The sequence below is a fragment of the Thamnophis sirtalis genome, unplaced genomic scaffold (genome assembly GCF_051295495.1).
Source record: "Thamnophis sirtalis isolate CommonGarterSnake01/CBP01778 unplaced genomic scaffold, rThaSir2_p1.2 scaffold_8, whole genome shotgun sequence".
In the NCBI taxonomy this organism is placed as follows: Eukaryota; Metazoa; Chordata; class Lepidosauria; order Squamata; family Natricidae; genus Thamnophis; species Thamnophis sirtalis.
The window spans coordinates 7,011,933-7,032,539 of record NW_028261388.1 but is presented as its reverse complement, the minus strand read 5'-3'; the positions used below and the strand labels follow the sequence as shown (position 1 = coordinate 7,032,539).

Below are 20,607 nucleotides of genomic sequence, written 5' to 3'. Positions count from 1 at the left end.
ATCTTCTTTCGGGCTCAGAGGTTAAGACTCTGAGCTTGTGAACTGGAAAACTGGCAACCCAGGTTCGAGACCCCTGCTATGGAGTGAGCTCCCATCTCCACCCTAGCTCCTGCCAACCTAGCAGTTTGAAAGCATGCAAATGTGAGTAGATAAATAGGTACCATTTCGGTAGGAAAGTAACAGAGCTCCATGACATCACGGAAATGTCTTCAGACAGCACTGGCTCAATGACGTTGAAGCAGAGATGAAGTCCATCACTTGTAGTTGGCAACTTTTCCTCCTAAAATTCAATTGGAATCTGTTTCCTAGTTCTGTTCTGATCTAGGGTTCCTGAGACAGTAAAAAGCACACGCTTAGTCCCCAAAACCCTATTTTTATTTCAAAGGCTGTGAATTATGTTTATTCACAGCTTGTAATGAGTCACAAATAGTTTGCAAAGAGTCCGACAGAAGTCTGCCAAAGTCTTTCAGGGTAGGGCTGATAAGCACCCACTTTTTTGTCCCTTGAAACGCTGCCAAAGACCCAATTGGCAATTAGCTTTGCAAGGCCACATGGAGCGCAGAGTCAAAACGGAGCTTCAGACTTTAAACTGACCAGAACGAATAAAGTTGCTTCCTGCAAAGGCTCATGTGCCTTTGCTTCTCCTTTATGTTATGGGAGGAGCCAATCATCTCCAAGCCTTACTCCCGAGTAGCCCCTTTTGTCTTAACTGTTCTTGCCTTCTGGCAGCTTTGCACATGCATGCACTAGGAATAGGCTCCCCCTGTTCCTCTGCCTCGCTGATGTCCGATTCTGGAGGCTCCGGAGCAGAGATGGGTTCCTACCAGTTCGCACCTATTCGGTAGAACCGGTTCGTCAAATCTACCGAACCGGTTAGAAGAGGTTCCACCAGTGGACCCGGAAAGCAGGCCACACCTACAGAAGAGGTTCCAAAAAATTTTGAAACCCACCACTGCTCCGGAGGCAGCACATAACTCCCAGATGGCCCTGGCCCCCTCTCTGCCTCCGACACAGAGCCCTCGTCCGAGCCTTCCGCAGACTCCAGGACTAGCCCATGTTCCTCCCCAACCTCCTCACTGTCCAACTCTGCTGCCAGCTCCGCAGGCCACCGGTGAACCACAACAGGTTCCTTTACAGCTATTATTCTGTGACGAATACTCTGGAAGAACAGAAACAGATCTTGTCTCCCATCCCAAGAGTTCCTTCATTTCTTTGAACTCTACTCTTATCTTCAGTCCTCTCTTCTCCACCTCAAACCTCCCCAGCTCATTCAGTGTCATCTTCATACAACATAGTTAATGGTTCCCTCAAGATCCTTGTTGACCGTCTCTTAACTTATTCCAGCTTCTCTAGATCCTTCTTCAAGTATGTTCACCAGAACTGGACACTATACTTGAGATGGCATCTAACCAAAGGAGAAGCATAGTCAGGAATATTACACCTCATACCCTGTTTCCCTGAAAATAAGACCTCCCCGGATACTAAGTTCAATTGGGCTTTTGAGCGCATGTGCTAAAATAAGACCTCCCCGCAAATAATCCCTCCCCTAAAATATTTAAACACATGCACAGCTGGTCCCCGCCATTTCCTGGGGGGGGGGACATATCCCACATGCACCTACCATCCATGCGGAACAACCTCACGGAGGCCACGCCCACAAACCCTAGTTACCACGCCCCTTCTCTTAGTGGCGGCCGCAAAAAGAGCTATGCTAGGGCTGGCAAGAGTGTGCCAGAAACAGAGACAGAACCTCCGGCCCTCTCTGGATCAGCTGATCCGCAGGCCACAGGCCAAGGTTAAGGGGCCACCTGCACCTCAAAAATAATAAGACCTTTCCGAAAGTAAGGCCAGGAGCTTATTTCAGGGGTCAAAAGAAAATAAGAGCCTGTCTTATTTTTGGGAAAACACGGTAGCTTATTACGGTCTTACTTCTCATCCCGGCCTACCGTATTTTTCAGAGTATAAGATGCACCAAGGTTTTGAAGAGACAAATTTTTTTAAAAAAGTTTTTGCACTCTGCAAACCTCCCCAAACGGCCTGGTTTTCATGAAAACGGACCTGGTTTTTTTTTTAAAGGCATGAATAGCCTTTAGGAGGCTTGTAGAGTGCTCCGGGGGCAGGGGAGAATGAGCAAAAAATGGCCTGTTTTCGCAAAAACAGGTCCATTTTTTGTCAAGAAAAGGGCATGGATAGCCTTTAGGAAGCTTATACAATGCTCCCGGAGGCTGGGGAGGGAAATTTAACAAACAAAAAGCACATTTTTCACTCATTTCTGCCCTCCCCAGCCCCCAGGAGCTCTCAGAAAGCCTCCTAAAGGCTCTTCACGGCCATTTTGGTGAAGGGGGCGGGGTTTCGTGAGGTAAAAAATGCTGTATTCAGTGTATAAGACGCACCCAGATTTTCAGCCTCTTTTCTGAGGGAAAAAGGTCCGCCTTATACTCTGAAAAATGCGGTCATTGTTCATGGGACTCTCAGTCAACCAAGTCATGGTTGTCCCATGGGTTTGAAGTTGTGGCAGATGGCAGCAGATGGCACTGGGGATCAGACGCTGATTGTTGATGAAGCAGATGGAATGTCCCAAAGGTGCTTTTTCCAAGAGGCAACTGGCCTTCCTTTCTTTTTCCTTGGAGACATTTCCCTTCTCGTCCGAGAAGCTCCACCATTCAGTCAGAAACTGAAGGAGCTTGAATGTTTGAATGTTTATTTTATTTATATGCCGCCCTTTTCCCCCGAAGGGGCCTCAGGGCGGCTCACAATTCAAACCAGGGAAGGGGGATACAAACAAAAATTAAAAACGACACAAAACAATGCATAATTTAAAACACACAACAGTCATACCATTCGAGACGGGGGCAACAGCTCTTTAGCCCCAGGCCTGTCGGAACAGCCAGGTTTTAAGGGCTTTGCGGAAGGCCTGGAGGGTGGTGAGGGTTCAAATCTCCACGGGGAGTTCGTTCCAGAGGGTCGGAGCAGCCACAGAGAAGGCTCTCCTCCGGGTAGTCGCCAGTCGACACTGGCCGGCGGATGGAATTCGGAGGAGGCCTAATCTGTGGGATCTGATCGGTCTAGTGGAGGTCATTGGCAGCAGGCGGTCTCTCAAGTACCCAGGTCCAATACCATGAAGGGCTTTATAAGTGACGACTAGCGCCTTGAAGCGTATCCGGAGACCAATAGGCAGCCAGTGCAGCTCGCGGAGGATAGGTGTTACGTGGGTGAACCGAGGTGCACCCACAATCGCTCGCGCGGCTGCATTCTGGACAAGCTTCTCGGATGAAGAAGCGAAACGTCTTCGAGGAAAAAGAAAGCCTGTTTGCCTCCTGGAAAAATGCACGTTTGGGGCCTTCCACCTACTTCATCAACAATCAGTGTGTGATGCACAATGCCATCTGCAGCCATCTGCTACAACTTCAAACCCATACATTGCATTTTTTCTTTTTATTATGGGTAAGCTCCTTTTGCATTGCCAACGAGAAGGTTGGAGCAGGAGGCCAGAATAGGGATGAAATCCTCCCGGTTCGGTCCGGTTCAACCGAACCGGTAGGGACGATTGTCGTTGGTTCTGCAAATCGGTAGTAAAAAAAAAAAAAGCTTCCGTAAGCTTCCCTCCCTTCCCCCCCCCCCAGCTTTTTAAAGCGAATTTGGCTGCCCCCGTTGACTTTGCCCGTCAGAAGGGTCGCAAAACGGGGATCGCGCGAGCGGCGAATACCGCAACCATTATAAATATGAGTCCGTTGCCAAGCGTCTGAACTTGGATCCCGTGACCATGGGGAGGCTGCAGCGGTCGTAAGTGTGAGCAACGGTCGTGGGTGACTTTTTTGTAAGTGCCCTTGCAACGTTGAACGGTCTCTAAATGAACCGTTGTAAGTCGAGGACTCCCTGGCATTGAAATAAGCTACGGCGGGTTTGCGAAGGGTGAAATTGGCCCGAGAGGTTTTGTCCTGAAAAGAATTTGGGAAAGAAAGACCAATTTAATGGCATCTATTTTGCCCAGGACGTATGAGGAGGTGAGCAATTCTTCTTTTCTTTCCACAGGGAGCCTCGGAAGGTTGTCTTACATAAGGGCTCGACGGGGCTCGGTTTTAACATTGTAGGAGGAGAAGACAGGGAAGGCATCTTTGTCTCCTTCATCCTAGCAGGTGGACCAGCTGACCTCAGCGGTGAACTTCAGAGGGGAGACCAAATTTTGTCTGTAAGTAATTACAATCTTTCTCTTTCTTCCTTTCTCCTTCCCCCTTCCTCCCTCCCTTCCTTCCTTGATCCTCCCTCCCTTTCTCCCTCCCATTTCCTTCCCTCCCTCCCCCTTCCTTTCTCCCTTCTCCTTCCTTCCTTCCTTCCTTCCTTGATCTTCCCTCCCTTTCTCCCTCCCCCTCCCTTTCTCCCTTCCTTCCTTGATCCTTCCTCTCTTTCCCTCCCCTTTCCTTTCTTTTTTCCCTCCCCCCCAGCCCCTTCCTTTCTCCCTTCTCCCTTCCTTCCTTGATCCTTTCTCTCTCTTTCCATCCCCTTTCCTTTTCCCCTCCCCCTTCCTTTCTCCTTTCTCCTTCCTTCCTTCCTTCCTTCCTTGATCTTCCCTCTCTTTCTCCCTCCCCCTCCCTTTATCCCTTCTCCCTTCCTTCCTTGATCTTCCCTCTCTTTCTCCCCCCTTTCCTTTCTCCCTTCTCCCTTCCTTCCTTCCTTGATCCTTCCTCCCTCCCCTTTTCTTTCCTTCTTCCCTCCCTCCCCCTTGCTTTCTCTCTTCTCCTTCCTTCCTTGGTCCCCCCTCCCTTTCTCCCTCCTCCCCTCTCCCCTTCCTTTCTCCCTTTTCCTTTCTTCCTTCCTTGTTCCTCCCTTCATCCCTTTCTCCTTCTGCTTCCTTTCCTCCTTCTTCCTTTCTCCCTTTTCCTTCCTTTCTTCCTTGTTCCGCCCTCCATCCCTTTCTCCTTCCACTTTGCTCCCTCCTTCTTCCTTTCTCCCATCTCCTTCCTTCCTTAGTCCTCCTTCCCTTTCTTCCTTCTTTTTTTCTTTCTTTTTTTTCAGGAGACTTCAAAGACAAAAATATAATTCAGGAGTCTTTTTCTTCATATACCAGGGGTGCAGAAATAGTATTCAGCTGGTTCGGACAGGTTTGCCCGAATCGGTAGTGGCCCAAGCACTCTGCCAGCAAAAACCGGCTCCTGAGCTCCGTTTTTGGCTGTGGCTGACTCCTGCAATTCTCTGCCAGTGAAAATGGAGTAGGGAGTGCCATCTGCAGCCCTCCCAAGTTCCATTTTTGCTGGCAGAGGCACTCCGGACCAGTCCTTTGCTGGGCCAGATCTAAGCACCCCGCAAGCTGGATCCAGGCAATGGGCCTTGAGTTAGATGCTCGGATGTGCAGAAGGCAGAGGAGAGGAGGGCAGTGGAAATCTATGGGCCGGTCCATGGGACAAAAGAGCCAACGCTGCTTGTGAAGCCCCACCCTAGCTCTGGGGATAAAAGGCAGGGGGCGGAATTGAATAGATGTGGCAGACAACTATTGATTTCCCCTGCCGGACAGATGTGTTTGCCAGAGGTGAGGGAGAAACTTTTTGCCGGGGCTGCCAATCAAGGAATCTTCTGAGTTCACGTCAAAGGGTTTGTCTGGTCTGAGGAGCAGGGTCAGAACAGGCTTTGAAGGGGATTCAGAATTAACATTCTATTTTTCTCCCTCTTCCCAAGAGTCTGTAGCCTCCCTTCTTTTTTGCAGCCTTTAGCAGAGCTAAAACTGAATGAGTAAAAGAACAATTCTGCCATCTACTGTTAGCGAATCTCTTCCATTCCTCCCGGCTGTGACCAGCTGTGCCTCACTCGGCTATCTCATAATAAATTCATTTTATTTGCAATTCATTTTTCCCCCCCACACTTGCCATGGATTATTTTTTTTAAAAAAAGCCTTTTGGGTACATTTTGCGCATTTAGTCTCTGGGGCGTTACCATAATTGCTCGTTCGTTCGTACACCGAGAGAGTGGAATTAAGACATAAGACTTCATTGTTTCAGGCACCTCGATGGTTTTTTGAATGTAGGCCTCCAATTTTTTCTCTCTCTCTTTCTTTCTCTTAAGGATGGGCCAACAATGGCCAGCGGTGAGTCTCTGTAGGTAGTTGCCGAATAGCTGCCGGTGGGCAGGCACAAAAGACCAGGTCTGTTGCTAAGCAAGGCAGTTGTTAAATGAGAGCAGTATTCCAGTATTTGAGAGGTTGCCAGAAAGAGGAGAGGGTCAACTTAATTTTCCAAAACACCAGAACGGATGGGAACTAATCAAGGAGAGAAGCAACCTGGAATTAAGGAGAAATTTCCCAATAGAGCTGAGGTGGCGCAGTGGTTAGGGTGCAGCACTGCAAGGCCACTTCAGCTGACTGTTATCTGCAGTTCAGCGGTTCTAATCTCACCGGCTCAAGGTTGACTCAGCCTTCCATCCTTCCGAGGTGGGTGAAATGAGGACCCAGACTGTGGGGGCGATATGCTGACTCTGTAAACCGCTTAGAGAGGACTGAAACCCCTATGAAGCGGTATATAAGTCTAACTGCTATTGCTATTGCTAATAGTGAAGACAATTAACCGGTAGAACAGCTTGCCACCAGAAGTTGTAGAGACTTCATCACAGGAGGTTTTTAAAACTGGATTACCAGCTATTTGAAATGGTACATGGTCTGCTGCTTCAGCAGAGGGTTGGAATAGAAGACCTCCAAGGTCCCTTCCAGCTCTATTCGCGAAGCAACCCACCCCTGAACTCCAGGTCCATTCCATTTCTGAAAATCGTGACTAGTTATTGAATACACTTCATGGGAAAGTTTAAGTAAAACTAACTCTGAGGTTCCCAAACACCAGCTCAAAGGGTTAAACAATAATTTCCCCAGCCAAACCCTCAACCTCTCACGTAGTTCACGTAAACAGGTTCATTTCATTATGGGAACCATCTGCTTCAACCCCACACCTGTTACGAAGTCCTTGAGAAGCTTTCAGGCTCTCATGGTCTTCAGCAGAATCGTAGAGGTTTCGTTTCTCCGTGTAACTCATTCTAAAGCAACACCTCCCTACCCAAACTCTAATGGCGAGTTGAAATGAAGAGGCATGTAGCTGCCAAAGTTTCATCCTTGATTGTGGGTGCTCCATCATTGCTATAAGTCTAAGTGCTATGGCTATTGCTATCCTTCTTTTATCACAATCCTATGTTAAGCTGCACAAGCCTGTTCTAGATGCAAAGTTTGTTAAACACCTGAGTAAAGCAAAACCAAAATTGCATTTTCACCCAGAGAGATTCGCTTGGCTCGCAGAAGGTTGGAACGGGCAGAAGAAGATCTGGAGCCGAGATGGCGCAGTGGCTAGGATGCAGTACTGCAGGCCACTTCAGCTGACTGTTATCTGCAGTTCAGCGGTTCAAATCTCACCGGCCTCAAGGTTGACTCAGCCTTCCATCCTTCCGAGGTGGGTGAAATGAGGACCCAGACTGTGGGGGCGATATGCTGACTCTGTAAACCGCTTAGAGAGGGCTGAAAGCCCTATGAAGCGGTATATAAGTCTAACTGCTATTGCTATTGCTAAGATGCCAAACAAGGAGAAACTTTCTAACAGTGAGAACAATCAACCAATGGAACAGAATCTGCCTTCAGAAGTTGCGGGAGCTTCATCCCTGGAGGAGGCTTCCATGAAGAGACTTGGAGTGCCATCTGTCAGAAATGATGTAGTGTCTCTGCTTGGGGCAGGGAGGTTAGACTAGATAGCCTACAAGGTCCTTTCCAACTCTGTTAATCTGTGAATCAAAGTTGATCAAGATGCACGAGAGTAACACATCAGCAGGCAGCAGCGTAGCTGAAATGTCTGTCAAAAAAAAACTATCAGCAGCTTGCGGGATGAAAGGCCAATACGGAGAAGGAACAGAAACAGATGAATCCGTTGGGGGTAAGGTTTGCAGAACAAAGTAGTGGATGATTCCTGCAGTTTGCACACCACAGATGCTCCTATGTGATGAATGGATTAATCATCGCATTCCTGCCAGGAATCTATTAATTAAGGTACTTCAGGAAAGCGCTTCGCGATAACGTCTCGTGTGTCCGGAAGCTTCACGCTTTTAGCTGTTCTATTTCCTCGATCCTTGGAACTAAGAGGCCACACTCATTCCTTCTTTTTGCACCGGTCAACCACATCCTAAATTGCATTAGATTTATCAAGGAAGAAAAGCATCAACCTTACATTACAAAGTTTCATTGTGAGTGTGCCGTCTGGAGGCTAAGGGCTATATTACACCCTCCAGGGGCCTGTACAAGTAGCTGCCAAACTGTAGCATTAATTAGGACCGTGGGAAATTATAAAATAATAATCAGGAGACGCCATTTATCTGCTACAAAGGGAAAAGAGTCAAGCTATTCTCCAAAGCACCTGAGGGCAGAACAAGAAGCAATGGGTGGAAGCTAATCAAGGAGAGAAGCAACTTAGAACTAAGGAGAAATTTCCTGACAGTTAGAACAATTAATCAGTGGAACAACTCGCCTCCAGAAGTTGTGGATGTTCCATCATTGGAGGTTTTAAAAGAAGTGATTGGACATCCATTTGTCTGAAATGGTACAGGACCTATGGCACGCATGCCCGAAGTGGCAAGCGGAGCCATGTCGCCTGGCACATGCCTGGCATCGCCCGTTTCTCTTCTGGGTTTCTGATGCGCATGCACGCATGATGATCAGCTGGCCGTGCGGACAACAGTGCTGGAAAGTGGAAGAACTGGCCTTCCATTTTCCGGCACGCACATGCATGCTGGCCAGCTGATCATCATTCACCCGTGTGTGCCAGAAGCCGAAAGATTAGCTGACTGGCATGCATGTGTGTGCCGGAAACCAGAAGTTCATTTTCAGGCACGCGCATGCACCCTGGGCAGCTCCTCTTCTGGGTTTCAGCTCAGATGAGCATGTGTGCGCTCCAGCGGTGCGTTCCGGCTTCTGCTACAACCAGTTCATTCAGAGATGTGCTTCAGACGTGCAAACACTTTGGGCCCAGGCATGCTTGATGTGTGCTATGCGTGCATGCACAGTACTAAAAAAATTGTTCCTGCGCATGTGCAGGGGGCAAAAAAACAAGATGGCTGATAGAACTGGTTTGAGGGCGTGGCCAGCCAGGTTACTACCTACTTGGCCGAACCGGTAGGAACCGGTAGGAACCCACCTCTAGTGCGCTCCCTTTTCAGCACTTGGTGCCAAAAAGGTTTGCCATCACTGGTATAAGGTCTCCTGTGGGAGCAGGAGGTTGGACTAGAAGACCTACAAGGTCCCTTCCAATTCTGTCATTTTGTTCTGTTCTGTTCTGTTCTAAGAGATCACACTAATCCCTTCTTCTTGCAGCACTCAACCATATCCGAAACTGCATTAGATTTATCAATTTAAAAAAGCATCAACATTACATTACAAAGTTTCATTGCGGGTGCGCCCTCTGGGGGCCAAGGGCTATATTACACCCTCCAGGGCCTGTACGAGTAGCTGCCAAACTGTAGCTTTAATCAGGACCGTGGGAAATGATAAAATCATCAGGAGAAGCCGTCTACCTCATTTATTCCATTTTAATAAAGTTTTGCTTCGTACTGACCTGTTTGTTTGCTATTTGGGGAGACATAGATCCTCCGCAAGCTGCTTAAAGGTCAACTCTATCCTTAGAAAGGTTGCAATCACTGGGACACATGTTTATTTTGCACACATCCTTATTGGTGTGAAAATTCTGGACCGCACATTAAGTTCCAATGAAGCTGATTTATTGCTTACCCAAGAATATAGTCCATTTATAACAGAATAGCAATAGCAATAGCAATAGCAGTTAGACTTATATACCGCTTCATAGGGCTTTCAGTCCTCTCTAAGCGGTTTACAGAGTTAGCATATCGCCCCCAACAACAATCCTGGGTCCTCATTTCACCCATCTTGGAAGGATGGAAGGCTGAGTCAACCTTGAGCCGGTGAGATTAGAACCGCTGAACTGCAGATAACAGTCAGCTGAAGTGGTCTGCAGTACTGCACCCTAACCACTGCGCCACCTCGGCTCATATAACAGAACTGGAAGGGAACGAGGGGGTCTTCTAGTCCAACGCTGCTCAAGCGGGAGACCCAATACCATTCTGGACAAGTGGCTGTCCAGGCTCTTCTTCAAAACCTCCAGTGATGGAGCACCCACAACTTCTGAAGGCAAAGTCACTCCACTGATTCATTGTTTTCTCATGTAACTTTTCTTTAGTTGTAGATTGGTCTCTCCTGATGGTTATTCAGCCAGTTAAGACTGGTTTGTCCAAACTAGTAGTGGAAATTGCGGGTGGACCCAGCCACCAGCCCCGGCTCTATGCCATCCTATTTGGCACCTTTCTGAGGCCAGGCGCATGCGTGGAAGGCGCATGCACAAGCAAATCGCATGTGCGGAAGTGGCACATGCACCTGTGAACTGGGCGTGCACACGGGTGGCGAACTGGTGGCAACAAAATGTGAAACCCGCCGCTGCTCTTCTTGATAGTTTCCTTGATTAAACTAATGGTCCACTGTTCTGACCGCCCTCATCCTACACCAAAGCACGCCGAGACAAAGATACTTCAAGGATTTATTAACACACAGACATGACCTTGGCAGCAAGCCAGCACAATCCAGACTTTGGCAGCAACCCAGCACAGACTAACCTTGGCAGCAATCCAGCCTGCCAAGCTAGCCACGAAAGTTCTCCAGCTTTAGTGAATACGTTGACTCCTGCAAAGGGGCATGTGCACAATCATTCCTTTTATAGTCTTGAGAGGAGCCTAATTACCACCAGCTGAGTGCAGTTATCTCCTGTAACTGCGTAACTGTGCCTTACGCCTATTAGCTCTCCGTTGCTGGGCATCCAGGACCAACTCCCTTGGCTCCTCCCCACTGCTCCAATGCATGGAGTCACGATCACACTCCCTTGTCTCTTCCACACTGGTCCAAGGCTCAGGCGCCTCCTGGTGGCCAACCAGCCTCTCTGCGCCCTGCTCGGAGTCGGAACCTTGTCCAGGGTCCTCCAGAGCCGACTCATAGGGCCCCTCGCTGTCGGAGTCTGGTGGCAGCTCCAACGTCTCCTGCTCGGCCACAACACTCCACACTAAATTGGTGCTTGATATGAGTTAAAATAATTCAAGAGGGATTGGACTTCGACTGCTTGTGGGAATGTAACGATCCCAAGCTGATTTCCCTCTTGACTCCACCACCCTACCCTGTGACTCTGCTTATCCTTCTTCTGCGCTGAACATCCCCATGGAGTGGGGGAGGCAGATTGCCTTGTCAAAAGATAAAAGATGCAAAAATAGCCAACAGAGGGTCCACTTCTATTAGTAACCACACCTTCAGAGGAGAGTCAAGTACCGTATGTGTGTTGAGTGTGGGCCAATCAAAAATAAAAACCTTCTATAATTCTAAGTTCTGGAAACCTTGAAGTCAAGTGCTCCTTCAGCACCATGGACAGCTGCATAATAGAGATAGTCCTTCGGTTATGACAGTGATTGAGACTCAAATTTGCATTGCTAAAGAGCAGTGCAGCCATAAAGCTGCTCTCATATGACCGTTTTGCCCAGCAATGTGAATTCCGGCTCTCTTGGTGACCATCATCACCTCAGGACCATATGAGTTGTGAAGAAAGGACTTCACATGATCACAATGTGAGAGGAGGCAAGACTATCATCCATTCGTTCAAGGAATTGTCGTAAGTCAAGAACTATGTATAATCATTAGGAACCGAGGTGGCGCAATGGATGGAGTGCAGTACTTCTGCTGACTGCCGGCTGACTGCAATTCGGCAGTTCAAATCTAACCAGGCTCAAGGTTGACTCAGCCTTCCATCCTTCCGAGGTGGGTAAAATGAGGACCCCGATTGTTGGAGGGGCAATATGCTGACTCTGTAAACCGCCAAGAGAGGGCTGTAAAAGCACTATAAAGCGGTATATATGTAGGTCTAAGAACTGTTGCTAAGTGCTATTGCTAGAATAGATTTTACTCCATAAAGCTTATAAATCCCCTTAAATTCCACAAGGTGGCAGCATAATATTGGTTACTCATAGGGAACAGGAAGCCTTAATAACGCAGAGAACTTTTTAATATAATTCAATTGAAAAACAATTTGGGATGCTATTCCTTCACATGGTGAAGCATGGCTGCGAGGATGGTACTCGCCAAACACCGGAAAGAAAAAGGGATGCCGAGAGTTGAGGAATGGATTTTGAAATCGATCGAGTTAGCAGAGCTGGCGAAATTAATTGCTTGGATAGGAGATAACAGGCTAGACCGCTGTATAAGAACCTGGGAACGGTTTGTGGATTTTCTACATGCTACATATAAGAACAGGTGGTTAACAGAAGGATTTTGTTCTGACCCAGTTCCCCAAACATGAGAAACCCTCTGAAGGGAACTCAAAAGATTCCTTGATTAGGAGTGCCGGCAGACCCGGGAAAAAGTTTCTCTCTCAACGCAGGCGAACAAGTCCATCTGGCAGGGAGATGAATAGTTCTCTGCCACATCTATTCATCTCCACCCCCTGCCTTTTATCCCCAGAGCTAGGTAGCGCTTCATTAGCAGTGGTGGCTCTTCCATTCCAAGGACCGGCCCATAGATTTCCACTGCTCTCCTCTCCTCTGCCACCTCTATTCATCTCTACCCCCTGCCTTTTATCCCCAGGGCTAGGTAGTGCTTCATTAGCAGTGGTGGCTCTTCTGTCCCAAGGACCGGCCCATAGATTTCCACTGCTCTCCTCTCCTCTGCCACATCTATTCATCTCTGCCCCCTGCCTTTTATCCCCAGAGCTAAGGTGGGGCTTCACTAGCAGCGGTGGCTCTTCCGTCCCAAGGACCGGCCCATAGATTTCCAATGCTCTCCTCTCCTCTGCCACATCTATTCATCTCCACCTCTTGCCTTTTATCCCCAGAGCTAAGGTGGGGCTTCGCTAGCAGCGGTGGCTCTTCCGTCCCAAGGACCAGCCCATAGATTTCCACTGCTCTCTTCTCCTCTGCCACATCTATTCATCTCCACCTCTTGCCTTTTATCCCCAGAGCTAGGGTGGGGCTTCACTAGCAGCGGTGGCTCTTCCGTCCCAAGTGCCGGCCCATAGATTTCCAATGCTCTCCTCTCCTCTGCCACATCTATTCATCTCCGCCCCCTGCCTTTTATCCCCAGAGCTAGGGTGGGGCTTCGCTAGCAGCGGTGGCTCTTCTGTCCCAAGGACCAGCCCATAGATTTCCACTGCTCTCCTCTCCTCTGACTTCTGTGCATCCATGCATCAGGCACTGGACCCAGCTGTTCCTCCTCTTCCTCCTCACCCACCTCCAGACCTGGGGGCTGTTGACTCTCCATCTGAGGGCTGACGGACGGCCCAGGCTCCGCCTCTGTCTCTCTCTCTCTGCCAGCTCCATTCCCTCTTCCCCCTCGGAGCTCTCAGTTGCCTTGATGCTGACCCTGATTCCCACACCTCCTCTTCCTGTGATTCAGCTGCTGGAGAGGCCGGCGGCTAACGGGCCACAAGAGATTTGAAAATGAGTGTCATGTTTAAGGGGGAAAACATGCTTCTCAGGCGAGCTCCATATTTGGATGATGGAAATTAAGTTACACGCTGTTGGCTTTCCTCCTTCCCCTGCAGGTCAACGGGATTGATCTTCGTGGTGCTACACATGAACAAGCGGCCGCGGCCCTCAAAGGAGCGGGCCAGGTGGTGACCATTATAGCACAATACCAGCCTGAAGGTAGGCTAAGACCAACATACAAATCTTTGCCATGGGGGTGGGGGGTGGGCATGAAGAGATCATCTTTCAAACACCCAACCTGTTTGTTTCAACGTTATCTCTGCCTTCCTCCTTCGTATTGTCTGCTGGCTTTGAAAGCTTTTCCGGGAAGGAATTAAGTTATTAATGTTAGGTGAAGTATTACTACTGGTTGTCTGTCAGTGATTGTGTTTCATAAGGTTTCAATCAATGGATAGCCCAGGGGTGTCAAACTCTATTTCATTGAGGGCTGCATCAGGGTTGTGCTTGACCTCGAGGGACCGGGGTGGGTGTGGCTAGGGTGGGCATGGCCAGCTTGACATCACACTTGTCGAGGGTGCCTGAGGACCCAGTTTTTGGCTGTAATGGCCTCCTAAAGCCTGTCAACTCGCAAAGCATCCCTGGCCTGCTCTCAAGTTGCCATAGACAGAAGGGGGAGGGGCACTGGCAGGACAGCATGGCAGCCACAACCAGAAACACATTCCATTTCTCAAGGCTGTATTCCCAGGAGGGGGGAAAGAGGGTCGTAATTGGGCTGTAAATTACATTTTTATTTATTTTATTTATTAAACACATTTATATGCCGCCCAATCCCGAAGGACTCCGGGCGGCTTACAAAAAAATAAAGAGAAAAAACACATAACGAAAAAAGAAACAATTTAAAAACAGCAACACCTCATACATTCATTCCAATCGGGGCTGGACCTCAACAGTGAGGTCAGCAGCCCCAGGCCTGCCGGAACAGCCAAGTTTTTACAACATGCGGTCAGAGCAATAGCAGTTATAGCAGTTGGACTTATATACCGCTTCATAGGGCTTTCAGCCCTCTCTAAGCGGTTTACAGAGTCAGCATATCGCCCCCACAGTCTGGGTCCTCATTTCACCCACCTCGGAAGGATGGAAGGCTGAGTCAACCTTGAGCCGGTGAGATTGGAACCGCTGAACTGCAGATAACAGTCAGCTGAAGTGGCCTGCAGTACTGCACCCTAACCACTGCGCCACCTCGGCTCTTCACTTGGATAGGTGGCTTCACTTGGATAGGTGCGGACAGGTAGCTCCTAATAAATAACTGGATTCCTTTTGAAGCTTGGCTCGAGGCTCATGATTTAATTAGGGCATCCATCGGAACCCTGAAACAACCCTCTGCCAGCGGAAAACGGCTGAAAACAGAGCCTGAGAGAGCCACACACGGCCCTCCCGAGCTTCGTTTTTGTTGGCAGAGGCAATGCAGGCCGGTCCTTCCGTTTCCAGGGTGTTCCCCATGGGCCTGATCTAAGCACCCTGCAGGTCGGATTTGGCCCATGAGTTTGACACCCCTGGACTGAACTGAAGAATCTTCTTGGAGGAGAAGCAAAACGTTTTTTCAACCAAGGAATTCCAGTTGCTTTTTGGAAGAAGCACCTTTGGGTAGCTATTATAAAGGCAACCTAATCAGCACCACGGACAGCAGCTCTTTTGGTTCCATGGCATTGCTGATGGTGTAGTGTAGTCACTCAGCTGGAGTTGATGCTAAGAGCCGAGGTGGCGCAGTGGTTAAATGCAGCACTGCAGGCCACTTCAGCTGACTGCAGTTCTGCAGTTCAGCGGTTCAAATCTCACCGGCTCAGGGTTGACTCAGCCTTCCATCCTTCCGAGGTGGCTAAAATGAGGACCCGGATTGTTGTTGGGGACGATATGCTGACTCTGTAAACCGCTTAGAGAGGGCTGAAAGCCCTATGAAGTGGTATATAAGTCTAACTGCTATTGCTAACTCTGCAAACCTGGTCCACTATAATTTGCATTAAATGCCTGAGCGATCAGGTGAGGCTTCGAACCACCTACCAAGATTAGGTTCCCAGGTTTTTCAACATGGACCATGAAGACTTTGGGTTGGTTCTGCAAGTAGTGATGGGATGTCCTACTTGCCACCTCAAAGGGAGGGCTTTCCAAGCATTTGCCAACCGAGCTTATCTGCTTGCCTTTATTTTCTTGGTTTGGACACGTTTCTCGTTTGTCTCATGGGGAGGAGACTGGAGGCAAGGTCACTGATCAAGAATCAAGAATATGTGAAGGGTTAATGCCACTTTGTAATGCCTTGGTAAGACCACACTTAAGGAACGCAGGGGCTAAGAGGCTGAACTTGTCGATCAGAAAGGTCAGCAGTTCGGTGGTTCAAATCCCTAGCATTGCGCAACGAAGTGAGCTCCCGTGACTTGTCCTGGCTTCTGCCAACCTAGCAGTTCGAAAGCACGTAAAAATGCAAGTAGAAAAACAGGGACCATCTTTGGTGGGAAGGTCACAGCGTTCCATGTGCCTTCGGTGTTTAGTCATGCCAACTAAACAGTCAGGCCACATGACCATGGAGACGTCTTCGGACAGCGCTTGCTCTTCAGCTTTGAAACGGGGATGAGCACTGCCCCCTAGAGTCGGGAATAATTAGCACATGTGTGGGGGGAACGTTTACCTTTACTTAATACCTCAGTTAGAACACTGTGTCCAGTTTTGGTCACCACAATATTTAAAAATAATGTTGAGACTTTGGGAAAAAGCACAGAGAAGAGCAACAAAAATGATTAGGGGGCTGGAGATTAAAACATAAGATGAATAATTGCAGGAATTGGGATGGCTAGTCTAAAGAAAAGAAGGACCAGGGGAGATATGATGTTGTTGTTAGTCGTAAAGTTGTGTCCAACTCATCGTGACCCATGGACAATGTTCCTCCAGGCCTTCCTGTCGTCTACTATCCTCTGGAGTCCATTTAAGCTCATGCCTACTGCTTCGTTGACTCCATCCATCTATCTCATTCTCTGTCGCCCCCTTCTTCTTTTGCCCTCAATCGTTCCCAGCATTAGGCTCTTCTCCAGGGAGTCCTTCCTTCTCATTAGGTGGCCAAAGTATTAGAGTTTCATCTTCAGGATCTGGCCTTCTAAAGAGCAGCCAGGGTTGATCTCCTCTAGGACTGACCGGTTTGATCACCTTGCAGTCCAAGGGACTCGCAGGAGTCTTCTCCAGCACCAGAGTTCAAAGGCCACAGCAGCCTTCCAATATTTGAAAGGCTGCCACTAAGAAGATGAGGGTCACCCTATTCTCCAAAGCATTAGTAGGCAGGACAAGAAGCAATGGATGGGAATTAATCAAGGAGAGAAGCAACTTAGAACTAAGGAGACATTTCCTGACAATTAGAACAATTAATCAGTGGAACAACTTGCCTCCAGAAGTTGTGAATGCTCGAACACTGGAAGTTTTTAAGAAGATGTTGGATAACCATTTGTCTGAAGTGGTGTAGGGTTTCCTGCCTATGCAGGGGGTTGGACTAGAAGACCTCCAAGGCCCTTCCAACTCTATTATTTTTATTTTATTCTGTATTCTGTAACATTAGAATTCTTTTCTTTGCACTGTAGTTTCCCAGGCTACTGTAACCCGCTGTTGTCTTTAGTTATTATCTGTTTCGTTGTACGCTGATAGCAGTAAGGCATGTATGTTTACATCTGTTCCCTCGAGCCATATCAAGATATTCTTTCTTTTGTGTACAGAAGATAAAAAACTCAAGGAAGGAGGAGGTCAATCCATCTAGTAAACTTTCGGTTGAAAATGTCGGTGTGCATGACTTTATTAGTGTCTCAAGGAATAAATCACAAAAGGATTCCAACCTTTGAATAACTTTGACTTGTGTAAAGATGTAAATCACCAAGTGCAAACAAGCCAGGGAAATTATTTAGGACACAGAGCAGTTGAACCTACTGATATGTCACATCTTAACGTGGTAGGCACTATTTTATTTCAGGAGGGGATTAGGTTACAGAGAGTCTGTCACTGCCTGTGATTTATATTTTAGTCATCTAACTTTTAGTTAGAGAAGTACTGTCATTACAGTTTTAAATTTATAAGGCCACCTTTAGTCAAAGCCATCTGAGTGATGTATTATTCAAACCAGTCCAGATCTAAAGTGAACAAAATAAACAGAAAAGGATGTCACACAGGAAACACGCATCATGGCTAAAACAAGCCATGATCGTGACCTGTTCTGACCCCCCTCGTCCCACACCAACACACACTCCGAGCCAAAGATAAGTTATGGCATTTAATTAACAGACAGACAGGTCCTTGGCAGCAAACCGGCACAGACAAGCTTGGGCAGCAATCCAGCACAGATAAGCCGTGGCAGCAATCTAGCCTGCCAAGCTCACAATAATGTTCTTCGACATTAGTTCCTGCGTTGACTTCTGCAAAAGGGGCGTGTGCACAAGCAGTCCTTTTATAGTCTGGAGAGGACCCTAATTACCACCAGCTGAGTGCAATTACCTCCTGTAATTGTGTAATTGTTCCTTACGCCTATTAGCTCTCCGGTGCCGGGCATCCAGGAACAACACCCTTGGCTCCTCCCCACTGCTGATGTCCAGATCACACTCCCTTATCTCCTCCCCACTGGTCCAAGGCTCAGGCACCTCCTGATGGCCAACCAGCCTCTCTGCACCCTGCTCGGAGTCGGAACCCTGTCCAGGGTCCTCCACATCCACCAAAGCCGACTCATAGGGCCCCTCGGAGTCTGGTAGCAGTTCCAACGGCCCCTGCTGGGCCACAACAGTGACCTAACCCAGAGTTTTGAGGAAAAGCCAAGTTTCAAACAAGTATCTATTGGGCTTCAATAACCAAACACGACATGGAGTTACTTAAGATTAATGTCTTTACCTATAGACAGAATCTTGCCAGATCTAAGAAACTGTTAGCCTAACTTAAGATATACTCTGATAACAGCTGGGAAGGAGACGATAGAAAAGGGAATAACAGAGTTGGAGGGGACCTTGGAGGTCTTCTAGTCCAACACACTGCTCAAGATGCTCTATACCATTTCTGACGAGGGGCTGTCCAGTCTCTTCTTGAAAACCTCTGGCGATGGAGCACCCACAACCTCTGGAGGCAAGCTATCCCACTGATTAATTGTTCTCATTAATTTCTCCTTAATTCAAGGTGGGTGCTCTCTTTAACACATTTTCATCCGTTATTCCTTGTCTTGCCCTCAGATCCTTGGTAGACAGAGGGGGTATTCAGCCAGTTTGGACTGGTCCGCCCAAACCGCTAGTGAAAATCGTGGATGACCCCGCCCGCCCGCCCTAGCTCCATGCCGTCCTATTTAGGCACATTTTCAAGTCGCGCGCATGTGTGCAAGCTTGCAAAGCGCATGCGCGGACAGCCATCTGCATGTGTCGACGGGCACACCCTCATGTCTGCAAACCGGTAGGGAAAGTAAGTGAATACCACCCCTGCTGGTAGGGAAGATTTACATCCATTCTTACCAACAGGAGTAAGAATTAATGTAAATTAATTGTGGCAAGTTAGTGACCACAAACTTAAAGTCACAGCTGCCATTTTGTGTGTTTTCATGATGTCTAGTTTAACGAAAAGAAGGACTAGGGGAGACATGATCAGCACTCTTCCAATATCTCAGGGGTTGCCACAAAGAAGAGGGAGTCAAGCTATTCTCCAAGGCACCTGAGGGTAGAACAAGAAGCAATGGGTGGAAACTAATCAAGGAGAGAAGCAACCTAGAAATAAGGATAAATTTCGTGACAGTTAGAACAATTAACCTGGGGAACAACTTGCCACCAGAAGTTGTGAATGCTCCAACACTGGAGGTTTTTAAGAAGACGTTGGATAACCATTTGTCTGAAGTGGTGTAGGGTTTCCTGCCTGAGCAGGGGGTTGGACTAGAAGACCCTTGAGGTTCCTTCCAACTCTGTTATCCTATCCTATCCTATTTTCTATTCTATTTTCTATTCTATTTTCTATTCTATTCTATTCTTTTTATTCTATATTCTATATTCTATATTCTATATTCTATATTCTATATTCTATATTCTATATTCTATATTCTATATTCTATATTCTATATTCTATATTCTATATTCTATATTCTATATTCTATATTCTATATTCTATATTCTATATTCTATCCTATTCTTATTCTTATTCTATTCTGAAGGTAAGGATGTCCACAAGAGATTAATTGCTTTTGGGGGTTAGGAATAAGAAGAGAAGATACACATTTAAAGGTCTCCAGCCCCCAACACGAATCCTTTCAGATTATAATTTTGATACGGCAAAATTATATGAGATAATATGAGAGCCAGTTTGGTGGAGATGAGAGTTGAGCTATTATCCAAAGCATCCAAAGGCAGGACAAGAAGCAAATGATGGAAACTAACCAAGGAGAGAAGCAACCTGGGCCTTAGGAGACATTTTCTGACCGAACAATTAACCCACTGGACAACTTGTCTCCAGAAATTGTGAATGCTCCAACACTGGAAGTTTTTAAGAAGATGTTGGATTAGCCATTTGTCTGATACTTCTCCAGTGCCTCTGGTTCCAAACATTATCACAGCTCCCATTTGTGACCTCCCTACGGATGCTCCTGGGAGCCAGTTTGGCGTAGTGGTTAAAGCACCAGGCTGGAAAATGGGAGACTGTGAATTCTACTCCCATCTTAGGCACAAAGGCCAGTTGGGTCTTTCTCTCAACCCTAAGAAGGAGACAATGGCAAACTACTTCTGAAAAAAACGTGCCAAGAAAACTGCAGGGACTTGCCAGACAGTTTCCAAAAATCAGACACAATCGAGCGGAAGAAAAACAGAAGATGCTCCTGGTTGCACAAACCATCGTCCATATGTGCTTCTTGTATAAAAGAAAAGAAGGTGACTTTTATTGACTTCAAAGTTCTCCCTCAGTGGCTAAATCCCAAACTGCCGTCCTTACGTGAAGCTGTCATATCTCATCACCGAAGGAACTGAGTTATATTTGATGTCATATCAAATTATTCAACTCCCTCCCAGGACACTCCCCACCCCCCAAAAAAGAATTAAATGGTCTCCTGGCTACGGCTCAAAAAACTTGTTCAGAGCATTATTTAAAGTTTTATGG

At 47.6% G+C, this 20,607-nt stretch overlaps 1 protein-coding gene across 10 annotated transcripts in view; it reads left to right on the top strand.

The window, feature by feature from the left end:
* The window catches only part of DLG2 (discs large MAGUK scaffold protein 2), a 1,057,900-nt gene that overhangs the window by 879,998 nt on the left and 157,295 nt on the right, over positions 1-20,607 (top strand). For all 10 annotated transcript variants that reach the window (XM_087721030.1, XM_087721029.1, XM_087721034.1 and 7 more), the window contains 2 exons: positions 4,033-4,189; positions 13,593-13,695. In XM_087721030.1, the coding sequence (XP_087577156.1) occupies positions 4,033-4,189; positions 13,593-13,695 (260 nt within the window). The remainder of the gene's footprint in view (positions 1-4,032; positions 4,190-13,592; positions 13,696-20,607) is intronic.